We start from the raw sequence: 16,193 nt of genomic DNA on the forward strand, positions 1-16,193 counted from the left end.
GAACCACAAATGTTTCTCTGTGAATGGCTTAAAGCTGCTATTTGCTATTAACTGTCTGCTATTTGTCCTCAAACTATGGCCAGACAGTTGAGTAGTTTTAAAGCATCATTAGAAGTACTGACACATATTAGGATCTAAAAACCTTGAATTTATCACAGTTTGTGTTCACTTTCAATGCTGTAAGATGAATAATTTGATCTCTTACAACAGCAAGGTACATTCAAATGACCCAATACAGACTCCAGAATTCAAAGTATTACAAATTGGTGTTCAGCAGCATTTCATTTTCTCTCTGTTGCACTCTGCACCGTGTAATTTTGCAGCTAGTGGAGAGAGACTACTGGTGATACATCCTGCAACCTAAGCAAGTGCCCTCAGTCATAGCTTTAGCTAGAGATTTGCTGGTTTGGGTCCTTTTGGGAGAGTCCAGTTATGACAAACAAATTATTATTGACAACTCTGCATCGTTTCAATAGTGACACAAGCACCTACCTCCAAATCAAAGGGAAATGGAAATTTGGGCATATTCAAACTTACCAGCATTACAAACCTGTTGCTCAGGGCACAATTTTACAACTCTAAGATAAATTTCCTAAGAATCCAGAACATGTACACAGGACAGGGAGTTGTCTATGCAGGTTTATACCTATTCTATTTTTACTTTGATTTACCACACCAGACCTTTACTCCATTGAGTCATCCTGCTACCTTGAGTAGAATGACTCACTGAAGTAAGGTCAGCAAGTTTTCTGTGCTCTGTTTGAAGGGCAGGGGATATTTAGCAAGCAATTAAATTTCTATGAGCACAAAGTGAAGTCAGTGAGATGTTTTCTCCGCAGTTGCTGAGGTACTTTTGAAAAATTTCCATTTACTGGATCCACAGAATAATGAAGTCATAGGGAATTTCCCCGTGGCTTGTGATAGGCTTTGAATTAAGGTTATGTAAGCAAAGTTGCTATAAAGTATTTTAAAGTCTTAAAATGTAGACATCTAGTATAAGACAGCCTGTGACTCACTAAATGGAAGTTTGATGAACAAATTGATTTAAATAATGGGGATGTTGTTGAATACAGGTTAAAATAACATAAACAGCTCATGAAGCAGGAATGTCCATTGTGAGAAGAAAGGAAGGGAGGGAGCAATATTGACACAGTTTGGCTAATCAGGAAAAGCCCAGACCTAGCAATGCAATCAGGGACACAAATCTACTCCTCAGAAAGTCCAGACCTAAAACCTGCATCAGTCAGCAGAGTTATGAAAGGTGATTCAATAAAACATTGAATTTGTTCTGCTGGAAGGGCAGGAAATAAGCCCTGTGATAGCAGATATTAAAGTGATACCACCATTGCTTTCCACTGAGTCTGTCAGCATTTGCTTTATTTTGCTCGTTCCACATTTCTTTTGCAAATAGAGGGTTCTGTAAACAAAGTGCCAAAGCATGAGTGTGCTCCCGTGTAAGTCAGGATAAATTACAGACCATGTTCCTCAGACATGGAGCAGCGGCAGCACATGGCAGTGTTATCACTCCATTCATCCCACATTTTTTTCCTTGAAGGAGCTGAGGTCTGAGGTTGAATTGGAGATCCTGGGAGAGACGGAAGGGCTCAATCTCTCCTTCACGGCCATCTGTAACAATGGGACCTTTTTTCCACATCAGAGGAAATGCTCTCATGTGAAAGTGGGAGATACAGTAAGTGAAGAACATATTCTCCAAAGACATGAACTTCATATAATTTAGGACACCAAGGTAGAGTTTGCTTTTTATTAAAAGATCTTCCTCCAGACAAGTCACCAAAAAGCAGGCAGTATCTATGGCCCTCTTGCTCTGTCCTGTGCTCACACGTCCCAAGCACCCTGCAGAGCTCCCTGTGCTCCCAGCAGCCCCATTCTCTCTTCCAGGTCTCTTTCAATGTGACTGTTAGTCTCGCTTCGTGTGAAAAAACCAGAAGGCTTATCAAGATAAAACCTGTGGGCCTCAGCGATGTGCTGGAGATGGAAATTCATCCCCTCTGCAGCTGCGAGTGCCAGGCGAAGGCCGAGAAGCAGAGCCCGAAGTGCAGCCAAGGGAAAGGCTCCCTGGAGTGCGGGGTGTGCGTGTGCAGCCCCGGCTACGTGGGGCCGCGCTGCGAGTGCCACGAGAGCTCTCTCGGTGCCAGCTCCTGCCGGGGCCCGGCCGAGCAGAGCTCCTGCAGCGGTAGAGGCGACTGCTATTGCGGGCAGTGCCTGTGCCACCCGTCCCCCTATGGCAAGGTCTACGGGCCCCGCTGCGAGTGCAATGACTTCTCGTGCGTCCGGCACCGCGGCCTGCAGTGCGCAGGTACGGCCCCTCACGGCTGCTGGGAGCGCCCCCGCTCCGGCCTCTATGGCTCACCCTCGGCTGGGAGCTTGGGAATTTGTATTTTCATCATATACTCAGTCGCAGTCAATTCAGTTTAAAGAGTTACTGGTTATGAATGGTCTTTAGACTTAAAATAGTGTCAGCTATGCTATTATAAATCGGAAGTATTTACAAATTAGGTCGTGCACTGTCAGGAGACAAGATCTGCATGGAGGGCTCCAGTAAAGAGAATGGAGCTGCACTGGCTTACAGCCAGGATAAGCAAAAATCTGATCCTCTGGCTTAAAACTGAACATTCTGTGAGAGAAAGAAAGATGTTAGAAAAGAGAGTTGGAGAGAGCAAAATATTTTCTGTTAAAGAGAATAATTTTAAAGATCATTCTTCAGATTCTTTCATTCAATCAATGACTGATTTGAAGTATAATAAATGTTTTTGCAGGCAATGGTGACTGTGACTGTGGTGAATGCAGATGCCACAGTGGATGGACTGGTGAATACTGTAATTGCACAACTGATACCAGCACCTGCCTTGCTGAGGATGGGACACTGTGCAGTGGGAGAGGTGAATGCATCTGTGGGACGTGTGCTTGCACCCATCCAGGGGCTTCAGGCCAAACGTGTGAAAAATGCCCTCTCTGCGGTGACCCCTGCAGTTCCAGATGGTAATGTGGTGGCTTTAAACCTCTGATGTTTATATCATCCAGGTATCTGTTTCCTACACAGCCTCAGCAGTGTGTTTACTGCCATGTCTGTAGACTGAATTTACAGTCCAGAACCCAAGAGCTTCTTTGTCCTTTGAGGTGGGTAGTCACAACACATACATCAATCATTCACGAGCATTACTCTTGTACAAAAGGACTTATGTGAAACAATTAAGCCAGCACAGGTAAAAGTTTACACCTCCACTGCTGTCCCTGGCTGTACAACTAATCAGAATGGTGGCCTTATCTGACACTTATATGGCCTCACAGAAGAATTTGGCATTTGTACTACCATTCTCATAAATATGAGTAAGGTCATGTTGTCCCCTCAAGCTTCACACCTTCCCAAATTCATAGTCCAAATTCAGTTAAGCTTGGCTGAATTGAAAAGGTGTAAGTATAAAAAACTGCATAATAGTTTGGGAATGAATAAATGGGTAGCTGTATGTCTTGTATAAGTTGGTGAGAAATTGATTGTCAATGGTGAAATGTCTTCTGTCCACTGAGCATACTCAATTTATGTAGCTTTCCTGCTGTGATGCACGGTGCCAGTTATGGTGCATGACAGGAAAGGCAACCAAAACCACTCAGGTTATGAAGATGACCACTCTAAGTACACCATTGCTCATGCTTGTATTACATGAGCTCTTGTAGGGCTGCAGTCCAAATGGAGCAGTCTTCAGCAGAAATTTAAGCTAGAAGGTGGATTAGACTTCACAGAACACATGTTTTTAATGACCCTGGCTTTGCTTTTTGAGTGCTGAGCAGTTTAGGTTGCACTGCTCATGATGATATCCTGTCTGCTTATTCAGAGTTGAGACCAATTTCTCTCCAACACCTGTATTTTCATTCATTGTCACTGCAGTCTACAATGTATCTGAGTGGAAAGCTATTCTATGATCTGATTAATTCATTGATCTCTTTCTGTTAGTGCTAAATTTGCCCTGAGAAAATGGAGCCTCTCAGCATGTTCAAAGGGAATTTCTGCATGCAACTGCTCTAAACAAAAAGGACAATGCTGCTGCTTTGCTCTGCCCAATCTGGCAAAGAATAGGAAATATAAAGTTACATCATAGGCATTACATTAACCCATTTAAACATGTATATTGTATGCAGTGTTGGATCTTTTCTTTCTGTTTCAGTGTCTTCCCATGCTGAAATGCAGGGCACAAAAAGCCAAGAGAGAGAGAACACTGGGAATACCTGGGAGGGTAAATGAGAGAGCTGAAAGACCAGGTCAGAGAGGGTGGAGATCAATGGCAAGGCAGCTGAGAAAGAGAGTGTAGCATGAGAAACATGGTGAATATGACAAAACCACCACCAATACTGAATTTATCTCCATGAGATAGAGGCTATCCCATTACCCACTCACTTTTACTATTCACCATTTCCAGAGCAAGGGATAAAGTCACCTCCATCCCCAAAGATAAACTCAGCAGCCTCAGCTTATTCCCATGGATATATGTAACTCAATACAACAGGAGATAGCCAGGGTTTTTATGTTTTGTTGCAGTTCTCCTTTTTCCTTTCCTTTTTCCTCCCTTCTTCTCTCCCCTCTTCTCCTCTCCTTTCTTTCCCTTTTTTTTTTAATGAAGTCAGTCCTTCAGGCTGCTTCTCAGAGTCTCAGCCACTCAATTTGGCTGAAGCTATTTGTGAAAAATTAGCAAACACGTTTCCCATCAGAAATGTTCATATATGAATTCTGTTTGTTGTTTTATTTTCCATTTGTAAACCCTGAATTTATTAAAATCCTCATTGAATTTACAGGGAGATTTCTAAAGGAATTGGTATAGATTCTGGTTTTAAATAGTATTTCAATCATTCCACCACTGAATAAAAGATAATTTTCCTGTAAGTTTCATTAGTATAAATTGGATCTAAGTAATTCCTGAGACAAGCAACCATATTCAAGAGACAACTGTTGAGACACCTGGAAAGTGTTTTAATGCATTATTCAATAGACTTGCAACAAAGGCAAACTCATAGTAGGTGCCTCAGCTTGATCTCTTTGAAGTCAATTTCAGATATTGTTCATCTGATAGGAATTTCTTCAGCTGGTATTTAGTGTGAGAATATTTACCATTCGGAATATTTTTTTTTTTTAATTTTTGAAGTGGAACTTTACATGTGAGTAATCACATGTCTGATAGACCTACATGAATAATGTTGCCTGGGGTTCTGTCTGGTAGCTAACAAACCGGGAGAGAAAAGAGGACAAGACAGAGCTTATCCACAGTACCTTTATTCAGGTGGGGTTTTTTTCTCCTTTGGTTTTGTTAGGATTTTTTTTTTTTGTGGCAGTACCTATCATATTCCTGAGAACTGTATCCATAGCAGAAGACCTTTTATTTAGCTGCTTTTTAAAATGCAGATGCACACATGCTGGCTTTTGTATTGTTGCTTTGTGGCAGGCAGAGATTGATGAGCTGCTGAATTATTTTCCACAGGAGCTGTGTGGAATGTCACTTGGCTGCTGATGACAAGTCACTGGGAGATTGCAGTGAAAAATGCAAATTGGTTGATGCAACTGTCAGCATGGAAAAGGGTTGGTATACTCAATCTTCCTCTCTTATGTGTGTGTGTGTGATTAGCAGGAGGTTCCACTTTCAGTAATTTTATATTTGAAAGTAGCCTTGTTTTTCTGCTGTGGAATTATATTATGGGTCATAAGGGAATTACTGTCTGTCTGTGGCTCTTCTGAGGCAAGAAGGAAATGCAGAACTCGGCTGGTATGAGGCTTCCAAGTAATTTATTTGTCAGATCATGCCTATTTTCTAAGTAGTTTATGCAGGAAAGTATAGAATTTAATAGATACCAATCCCTGCAAATCAGTGATATATTAAAGTTCCTGAGTTTAAGTTATGCCTGTACCATGAGTTCCAGCAGGGCTTCTTCAGCCTTACAAATACAAAACCTGACTCCTGTCCTTAGGCAGATTCTTGGTTACAGCTGGTGACTAAACACAGCCCTTTAACCAGTGGCAAAGACATTTCTTGTATTCTGAAAGGCTAAGAACATCTTTCAGCTGTTTGCTTTAATTCAAAAGTGCCTTTCATCAATGGAAATTTCTGGAATAGGAATTAATCTTGAGTAAAATAGTACTATCAGGAAAAAACCCAACAAACCCCACCCCAATCAAAAAGAACCAAAAGAAACCTTTAAATCAAAAAGTGCAATTTTATTTTTTTTTCTGTAAAGGAAGGTGCCTGCTCAGCAGGCAGCCTGTGTTTATTCTAGTGGGAATTCTAGTCCCAACCCTATGGCGCAAGCAATTGTTAAGCAAGGCAGGACATAGGCTAGTTATATCCACATCACAGATGTACCATAAGCATTAAACAAGACAAATGTAAGAATGGAGATGAATCCTCATTCATTCATGTGTGCATGTCTAAGGTTTGTATCTGCAAGCTCTTGGAAGCCCATCCAGAGCTGTGTGCATGCAGAAATGTCACTGGTGTACATCCTTCCAGCAGAGGTACACCTTTTGTTTTTGAAGGCAATACTTCAGTATATATTTATAAATATAAAACTATCTTTACAGGCTTAAAAGACATATAAGCACTTGTATTGTATGTCTTCAGTTAGTAAAGTTTTCAAGTTGCTTTTGTAAGATGGAAGATATTTGTAGCTAGGAATATAAAATATTATACTTTTAAATATAATGAATGCTAATTGAGAGCAAAAACAGCCTTTTATATGGTTCTGTTTACATACAGAGGTCACAGGAATATGAACATGGCAATATCATCTCTTATTCCTGCATATTTCCTTTTTTTTCATGTCCCATGCTTCCCTGATTGGGACTGTCAGCTACTTCTTTAGATTTAAAATTTATTTACAGCAGTAACTGCAACCTTCATGTTCCCATCCAGATGCCTCAAAAAAAAAAAAAAAAAGAAAAGAAAAGAAGCAGCTGTTGCAAACTGTTTCATCTGAAATGCTTGGGTAGCCTCACCAAGAAGTCCTGAAAGAACAACAATTACCCTTTAAAATAATAGCTAAAGTACAATAATGGAATAATAACTATTATCTGAACAAAACCCACCAATCTGAAAGTTGTATAAGTAGCACACCACATAATATTTAAGACATGTCATTGAGCAAATTCATGGGGTAGTATACCTCTTTCTGGCTTATGTTTTCATTTCTTTAATGCTTCAAGGCTTTTGGGGAAAGAAAGAAGTAAAAGCTCTAGGTTAAATAAAACATTAGCACTTCAAAAATTTTGTTTCTATTTGTACATGGATGTTGCAATACAATGACTGGAAGTGTGAAGCAACAAAAAAGCGTGGGCTTTACATTTTCCTGTTTCCTGGGAGTGCCCATTTTAGGCTCTGAGTCGTGCCTTTCCCCTCCCTGCTTTGGTTCTGGGTTTGCCAGGGGTTTCTTCTCCTGCTCCCCACCAGCAGGTGAGGTCAGCCCAGGGATCTGCCAGGACTTGGGGTGTCCAGCAGCTCTGTAGGTGCTGATGGCTCCACACCTGCTGGGCTTATCTCCACAGCAGGCACCACTTTCAAACTTCTCTTTTCATTCACTTTTAATACTTGAACACTTCAATTAGGCTAATCACCCATTTGCCGCATAGGTGTAGGAGGAGCTCTTGTTGCTCTACTCACTAGGCAAGAGGAACCAAAACTCCTAAAAGGCATCTCCTGCCAGCACCCCAGCCTCAGGGCAGCAGGCTGCTCCTGCCACAAGCCCAGCAGGGACAGTTATACTTTCCTTGGAGAACCTGAGTTTTTCCTACCCCATAGTGCTGACACCTCACAAATTCCCAGTGCAGCAGCAAAGTGGGTACTGGAGGCTGAATAAACCTCTCTGTCAGCTAAGCTCTGCTATGAGTCAGAGTGAGGTGAACTCTGCTCAAAAAAAGCATTTTGTTGAGGAAAAGGCAAACACGAAAGGGCATAATGACATTTAAATTTGCAGTCAACATTTTTGTTGTTAAATCTTTCATAAATGTATCTGCTATGAAACAGTCTTTCATGCTTTGAGTCTCCTGCTTTCCACTGTTACCTGATTTCTCCTCCAGTGTAACTCCAGTTATTTCAAATACAATTTCAATTACCAGAATTAGGCTGCAGAAGAGTGTGAAAATTCACTGCAGAATGTGGAAGATTACATGGATGTAAATTACAGGAATTTACCTACGTAGGCAAATTTTTATGCTGATGAACTGCAAAGAACATATGCAATGGTCTCTCTTTAGTGATCCCTCATTCTAAAAATAATATCAGAGAAATAAAAATGCTAACCATAAGCTGGATTCTGAATAGCTTGAACTGGCATTTTCGCTTTCATTTCTACATCATTGCACATAATCAGTATTCTGCTCCCCTTGCTTTCAAATTATGACATTAAACAAAAAACTACCATGTAAAAATAACTAATCTATGTACAGTTACTGCCTTCTAGATGATATTTGGTATATGCTTGCAAGTTTTTTCTCCATTTTCAGGATAGCTAACAACTCTCCTTATCCTTTTTTTTCCTCTTGGTAAGCAAGTTAGTATTTTGAGTCTGCTTGCTTAAAAGAGTTGGGAAAGTACAAACATTGCAAAACTTTTGTCAGTGTTACTGGAACTGTGACATGCCAACAAGAGCCGTAAGTTTGCAGTTCATGGCCTTTCTAACAGAATCAGATCTTGTTAAATCAGCAGGTCTAGGCTGCCTGTCCCCTTGGTAGATAACACAAGGTGCTGCCACCAAGGGCCAGCAAGAGGTTAAACACAAGGCTCAAATCAAGAGCAAGCTTCCATTAAAATCCAACCAGCTAGGGTTCTCTTTTTATAAAAAGCAGAGAAAAGGCTTGGAGGGTAGTTCAATAGTTCCATCTTTTCTATGATGTTTAATAGTATTTTCTATGAAACCAAATCTTATTAAGCAGTATGGGGAAGAAAATAATAGAGCAAGCATTTTTTTTTAATGTAGTGTAGGTTTCTTTAAAAGGCTCTATTCTTGTCTGGTTTCTATTCAATTACTCTTCGTATTAAAGTTTGAGGACTTTAAGATTTTTAGCACAATTGCTTATGAAATTTCATTAAGAGTTTTGAATGGGTCGAAAATAATGGTCATGACAATCATTTTAAAGAAATATTTGAGAAGCCTACTCTTTTTCTTTCTTCTAAAAATAAATCCTATTAAGTTTGACTAAAATATATTGAAAAGCATACCTAGATTTCCAGTGACACCTCAAATCATGGACTATATGAAAACATAAACATTCAGCCCCAGAGGTATTATTGTACACAGGTATAAAGTATTTTTTCCTCTGTAAAATATTATATTATAGTTTCACTCCAAATATGACATTTCTGGCTCTGCACTTGTACTCTCACTTTCTGATTGCTTATATGCTTTATATTGTCCCTCAAAGTCAGCTTCCTTCTGTCTCTCTGTTCCCTTTGAATGAATTTTTCTGAGCTCCCCAGTGAGGAATAACCTGGAAGGAAAAAATGGGTTAAATTTTTCTGCAGTCAACAGTAAGTGGAGGGATGAATAAATGGGGTCAGACTGTCATCTCAGGTCACTTTATCTGCTTCACTCAGAATCCCGTTACAAAAATCTCAGATTGGCAGTTTTCTGTTATTAATCTTTATTATCCTGTTATTAATCTTTATTTACTGTTACTCTTGTAGCAGTGCTGGACACACAGTGACCTTTGAGGGGCCTGTTGTGTAGGAAATGAATGGCAGCCCTTTTAACAGCACCCACAGCTGCTTGATGTATGTATATCTACTCCTGAAACATGATCTACAGGTGGCAGGAGTAGCAGCAAACCAAAGGAACATACTTTGTTCCGCTGGTTACTTTGTTCCATAATTTGAGGCTATTACATTTCCTAGACATCTGCCAGTTAAGAGTTTTGGGAGCACTTCCAATTCATTGAAATTCACAGTAAACTAAAGTAACAAGGTGCACTAGATGGTCAGTGCAGATTGACAACATCTGGATCAGTTCTTTGGAAATATAAGTGAAAAATCAGAAACTAAACAAAGTTGGGATTGGAAGAAAAGCCATTAAATTTAGTAGAAATTCTGACAGTATTTTTGCTTTTGTCTTTCACTCTTTACCATCTGCAGACAAGGCTGTGACAAACATAATGCCAGCAGTCTCTCTGGTTATTAAAGGTTAAATTTCATTTGATCTGATGAATTACTTTTTTCCTTCCCTCTGCAGATTATTCAGAGGATAAATCCATTTCCTGCTCTTTGCAGGGAGAAAATGAGTGTATAACCACATTTCTACTGGCTGTGGATGAACAGGGAAGGACAGTCATTCACAACATAGAACGGAAAGGTAAGCAGTGAATATTGGTTTTTGTAGGTGAAATCTGATTTAAAACTACAGACAAGGTTAGCAATCTAGAAGCAGAGCTCTTCAAAGCAGCACATCTCCTCCTTGTGTTTGTAGCTCTTCTCTGCCCAGCCAAAGATCTCCTCAAGTACTTATTTAATGCAATAGTGACATAAATAATTGGCCTTTCATGAAAAATGGCCAGAATAATCCTTGGGCTGTAAGAATAAGTTAATTTTTCAGCAACTTGTGCAGTTCCAAGAGGATGATACCGAACATCATTTGCATTATGTGATAAAACTATAAATCGCTTTGAAATTAGATATACAAAGGTGCTTGTAACAAAGGTAGTACTAAAGAAGCACACTTCTCAAACTACATCCCTTAATCCCTAAGATTCAAGTATTTAAAGGTAAGATTTTATCTTTATTAAATACCTTATTATGTATTTTAGGTAGATTTGCAAAAAAAAAAAAAAAAAAAAGAAGAAGAAATATCTTATTTTCACTGACCTCAGTGAGTTCACTGACCTCTGTGTAATGGCCCACCCACAACACTACAATAACCAGTTTCACTGTCATCTGCTGTTCTGCTCCTGGACCTTAAAAAGTGAACTGGGATGAGACCTCAAGAAATTCTCTAGAAATACAATTTCATTCACGGAACTGAAGTCAATATGGCACCAGTAGCCAGAACACCAGCCCGGGACTCAAAACAGAGCTTCTCAGAATTAGTTAACTGAGGCCAACAAGCAAAACCAGAATGTGAAATGCAATCATGTAAGACAAGCCAGACTGAAATTAATTTTTTAATGTTCTGAAACCATGGTTCAGAAGAAAATTTCGTGAAAAGGTAGTATTCAGTAACTTTCATAGACAGCACTTTTTAATATTAAAATAATCAAACTTCTTTGGGTTTTGGTGAAGCAAAAATTTCAGCTTTACATCTGACCCTCTGAAATATTGTAAAATTTATTGCAGAACTTGAAATGCAAAATTCCTTCCAAGTCCAACATTTTCAACCAATGCAAAGGAATTTTTTTCTCATTGTTTTCATGAGAGAAATGCAGTTTCCTCTATTTTATCAGTATCTTTGGTCACTTTACTCTGACATAGATATCACTAGAATCTTTTCTTCTGCAACCCACTGAATATCAGTTAATTGAAATAGAACTCCAGCCATAACATTGTAAAATTCATAATTTTGTAAACTCAGCCCTGTTTTTTTATAATTATATTGAAACAGATCTGAAATCAATTTTCTGATTTTTCAGAATCTGTGTCTGTATCCAGCAGTTGCTAATTGTCATGGTAAAAGAGCAGTGAAATAAGGTAACAAATAATTTTAAAACATTTTAATGCAACATTTTTCAGCTGGTTCCACAAACCCTTTAGGAAGCTAGCAGAAGAAAAATAGCATGAACTTGAAGAAAAAAGTGTGCCCAGCTTATGGCAGATGAGAATCTCTTGACTGATTTTAATTGCCTAAAATTTATTGATTGGTTATCCACAGTCGTAACTGGTTTTGTTTCCACAGATTGTGCACAGCATCCAAATATCCCAATGATAGTGGTGGGTGTCACCCTTGCTATCCTTCTCATTGGCATTGTTTTACTTTGCATATGGAAATTACTGGTGTCACTTCAAGACCGAAAAGAGGTGGCCAAGTTTGAAGCAGAAAAATCAAAAGTTAAATGGCAAACGGTATGTGAAATACATTGATTTTATACAAGGTTCTTTAGTTTGGTTACATGATGCACAGCTGCCTTTAAAATTCTGGGTCTTGATTTTGTTCTTTTAAATGGATAGGTTTTGCTGGTAGGTTTTTGCCACATTTACTATTCTATAAAGTAAAATTATGATTCTTTAATAGATGAAAATAATCTAGTGTTTCATCTCCTAGTTTAATTTCTTCCACATGTAAGAATGTGTAGACAACTGGTTTTTTATTAATAGTTTTTAATTAGTAGCCAGTCTTCCGTTAATCCTAACAATGCTATTGTCTGCCTGTATGATTATCCAAGGTGTAGCTCTCTGTTTAGAGCTATTTAGGAAAGGGAGGTTGTTCCTGGCCTCTGTCATGATCCAAGCTCACTCCCACCAAGCAGAAGTGAATGGAACTGTCCCAAATGCAGGGGAAAGGACAGAGAAATCCAGGCCGTGTTTTCTGTCTATAGCTCTGGGCACCTAATGTAAGCTTGCACCACATGTTCTCTTTTCGTCTTTCTTTTCTGCCCTTGACTTTCTTACTCTTTTGCAAAAACTTTAAGGCTTCTGAGGATCTTTTCAAAAAGAGCACGCTGAGTAAGCAGAAAATGTGCTCACACAGCTCCACTCTCCTACAAAGTCCTTCGATTGCAACTTTTTCCAAGAATGGGCACTGTCAGCCTTTCAGCTTTTGACCTGGGAAAAATCACTAACTTACAGGCAAGGCCACCTGAGAATGTTTTCTTTAATGTTCAGGAGAGCTAGGTATGGTAAGATGGAAGGGAAGGATACAGTTGATAGAAGTATTTAAATTTCTTCTCTGTCAGAAGAGTAAAGGATAGGAAGTGATTGATGAGAGGCCAGGATGGAAAGCTCAGGTGAGACTTGCCCTTCTCCCAGCACACAGTAGGTACTGTATGTGACGAGAGCACCATGACAAGTCACACCTAACTGCTGAGACACTCTGTGGTTTTATAAATGTCTAATTGACAGATTTGATACACAAATTTTATCAGACACATTTGATGAGGTATTGTTTGATGATGTGCATTACTTTAATCTGGGAGGCTGATGTGAAGGGAAGCATGTTCCTGAGCCCAGGCCGGTTTGTGCTGCCTGAATTCACATCAGTCTGGATTTCAGTGGCTTGGAACACAAGTGAGCTACCAAAGTCCTCAAAGATCCATTACTTCTATACAAACATTGTGTGACTCCCATTTAAACTGTTTTTGTTTGGGTTTTTTGTTTGTTTGTTTTTGTTTTGTGTTTTTTAGGAAACAAATCCACTGTACAGAGGCTCAACAACCACTTTTAAAAATGTGACTTACAAGAACCAAGATATGCATAAAAGACCCATGGCTGCAGGCTTCTATTAGCACCTCCAACACTACAAACTTAAGTTTTACTGGCAGGAAATCTGAATCTAAACTTGTTTCTTCTCAGCTGATTATGTGATATTTGTTTACAAGTTGCAGTGATATAACATTCTGTTAGAGAATATATATCTTATGTTGGGACAAATAAAGATAACATATTAGTAGTAAGGGTTAGTAGAAGTATTTTTTTAAAATGACCCTTTATTGTTACAGCCCCGTCTTTAAAAAATGGCATAAAAATAATTTTAATTTTGTCTTTAATGTTGAGGATTCTAAATTATCATGTAAGCTTATTTTTTGTTAAATTGGATATATACAGTGACCTTCATAATTCTTTGTTCACACACATGATCTCATAAATTAGTGTTTAGGAATGTATTTGCACCTGTCTTTGTGGGTGTAAAAATTTTGTGGGCTGGTTTAAATTTAGAAAACATTTTGGTTTTTTTCATGAATGCAGTAGTTTAAACTACTGAGGATTGAGCTTTCTCATTTCACCTGTGTGACTGAATAGTTTCTCACTGGAAAAAAAAGTAGTGATATTGCCTGTCTTCTGTAAATGTAAGTTATACAGAAACATTTCTTCTCTAATTCTTCTTTATTGTCCTGTTTCTCTCTTTCTCTTCCTTGTTGCTCTTTGATGTTCTTTAAGGACCTAGGCCCTGGGATTATCTCAGGGAAAGTTAAATCAAGCCAATCAAGCCTTATTCACCTGCAGTTGTTTTCTGCTCCAGACACAGACTGCTTTTTTTCTATTTATTTAAATCTAGTAAAAAGGATACAGAGAAAAAGATAAATATTTGTAAATTAGAGACCCCAGTAGACACACTTTCAAACCAGAGGATTAGCAGAACTCCATTTCACATTTACATCCTGTAAATGATTTGGGTGCTCACAATACACCTCACATGCTGGGCCCTCACACAAAGTGGCTCAGGAGCCCTTTTCATGCAGAAATGCTCACACAAAAGGTTTACTACCACACACAAAAACAGTACTTTTTTTTTGATACATCCATAGTTGTGAGGTTCTTTCAATGCCCAACAGCCAAACTGCTTATTCTTGTGCATAATAACATATTCGGTACTTTTGGGCTGAGTTGTTTGGTTTTAGATTTGGCTTGGTTTTTTTCCCCTCAAACTGAACAACAAAAAGATTTCACTTAATATTCATTTCCATTATGTTAATGAGGAATTTTAAATCTCCATTTTAGCTAATAACAAATGAATTGCAATTTTTAATTGTAATCTGTTAGCATGCATAGCACTGGATAAAGAAAGTATAAAAGCAACTAACATGCTGGCTAAGAAAAATTACAACATAGGAGTACTTTAAGGTAACAATAATGAACTTTATTTTTTAATATCACTTTTCAGCTGCATTTTTTTGCTACTCTGAAACAGATGGTCAAAATGTGCATATGAAGGTACTTAGAAATTAAGACTTAGAAATCAAAGGTACTTTGGCACCGTTATAAATTATCACATACATTCCCTAAGGTAAATAGGGAGTTTGATCTGAAAAAGTATTGGTCTGAATGTATTTGATCTGAAAAAGTTGATGTCCATTTTGTTATAAATATTTACCAAGTCTGTGCAACTTCAGTCTCCGTATCCTCCACAATTTCTGGAACTGAGACTGGTATATTAGCTAGCTCTGACCCATGCCTGTTTTAGGGCCTGATCCAAAGCCTACTGGAGTCAATGGCTACAGATGTGGATCTAGTTTCAGTGAAACTATTAGTTTTGGTTTACAAAGATTGTTTTGTTTAAACAAACTGGTTAATACTGTCTAATAGTGAATTAGAACCTATATGCATATATCTGCTCAAAAAGAAATAGTATCAGATGCCTTTGGAAAGAAGGTGATGCTAGAACCACCAAAACTGCAGCAGTGTGATGGAAATGATGGCTGTGATTAAACTGGAACAGATTCACATCTGTGTTCTGGTATTCCTGCATATCTCACAGTGGAAACTGCACAGATAAAGGCTCACATCTGTGGCCCTTCCAACCACTGGACTCCCACAGATGTCAGTTCAAGTTACATGTGGGACCAAATCCTGTTTTCCTGGCACATGGGTAAACTCATGGCATGCAAAGCTGGCCCCTGAATCTGCTCAGATTCCACTTGGGTGAGGGTTGCCTAAGGGACTAGGGAAATCTGGATTTTACCCATGTAGGTTATCTGTTACTCATTTATTTCTCATGTAGAAATATCAAATCATAAACTTTCTCTGAAAGAAATTAAATTTTTTTATTACTTTTCAAGTAATAAAAATCTATACTGTTTATTAAATGCCTTTTAAATTCTGTTTCTGAGATCTGATTTTGCTGCTCACTTTTAGGGCTGAAAGCCTTTCTCCTGTAGGCTGCCCACATCAATATTCCAACACATCTCAGCCTTCAAAAGTTAATAACAAAGTGGTGTTTGCATTTCAAATCAAACACTTGGTGCTCTACATTCCCTGTTCCTACAATAGATCTAATTTCATAAACCTTCTCACCCTCTTCCCATCACTTGAGTCTTCTGATCATCATCAGAGATCTAATTTGTTATGTTTACAGTCCAATTGCTCCTCCTAACAATCTCTCTCCAAACTATCAAAGATGTGCAGGAGCCAGGCAGGATGATTTGCAGTTTCCCTACTGTGACTGACAGTACTATAAATTTTCTGTGCACCTTCCAAATTGTCAGGATGGAAATCACTCAAACAATTAAGAATTCATCAGAAGAGAGAAAACAGAAGGACTTGGTGAGGAAGGTTTCTATTATT

The 16,193-nt window shown here is 38.7% G+C and overlaps 1 protein-coding gene across 2 annotated transcripts in view; it reads left to right on the plus strand.

Moving 5' to 3' along the window:
- ITGB6 (integrin subunit beta 6) overlaps positions 1-14,568 on the plus strand; it is a 45,224-nt gene extending 30,656 nt beyond the window's left edge. For both annotated transcript variants that reach the window (XM_074548611.1, XM_005485292.4), the window contains 7 exons: positions 1,556-1,690; positions 1,900-2,317; positions 2,778-3,000; positions 5,487-5,584; positions 10,219-10,338; positions 11,872-12,038; positions 13,316-14,568. In XM_074548611.1, coding sequence (XP_074404712.1) covers positions 1,556-1,690; positions 1,900-2,317; positions 2,778-3,000; positions 5,487-5,584; positions 10,219-10,338; positions 11,872-12,038; positions 13,316-13,417 — 1,263 coding nt within the window. In that variant the 3' untranslated portion in view covers positions 13,418-14,568. The remainder of the gene's footprint in view (positions 1-1,555; positions 1,691-1,899; positions 2,318-2,777; positions 3,001-5,486; positions 5,585-10,218; positions 10,339-11,871; positions 12,039-13,315) is intronic.
- The last annotated feature ends 1,625 nt before the right edge of the window (positions 14,569-16,193 follow it).

Source organism: Zonotrichia albicollis, chromosome 10 (genome assembly GCF_047830755.1).
Source record: "Zonotrichia albicollis isolate bZonAlb1 chromosome 10, bZonAlb1.hap1, whole genome shotgun sequence".
Lineage (NCBI taxonomy): Eukaryota > Metazoa > Chordata > Aves > Passeriformes > Passerellidae > Zonotrichia > Zonotrichia albicollis.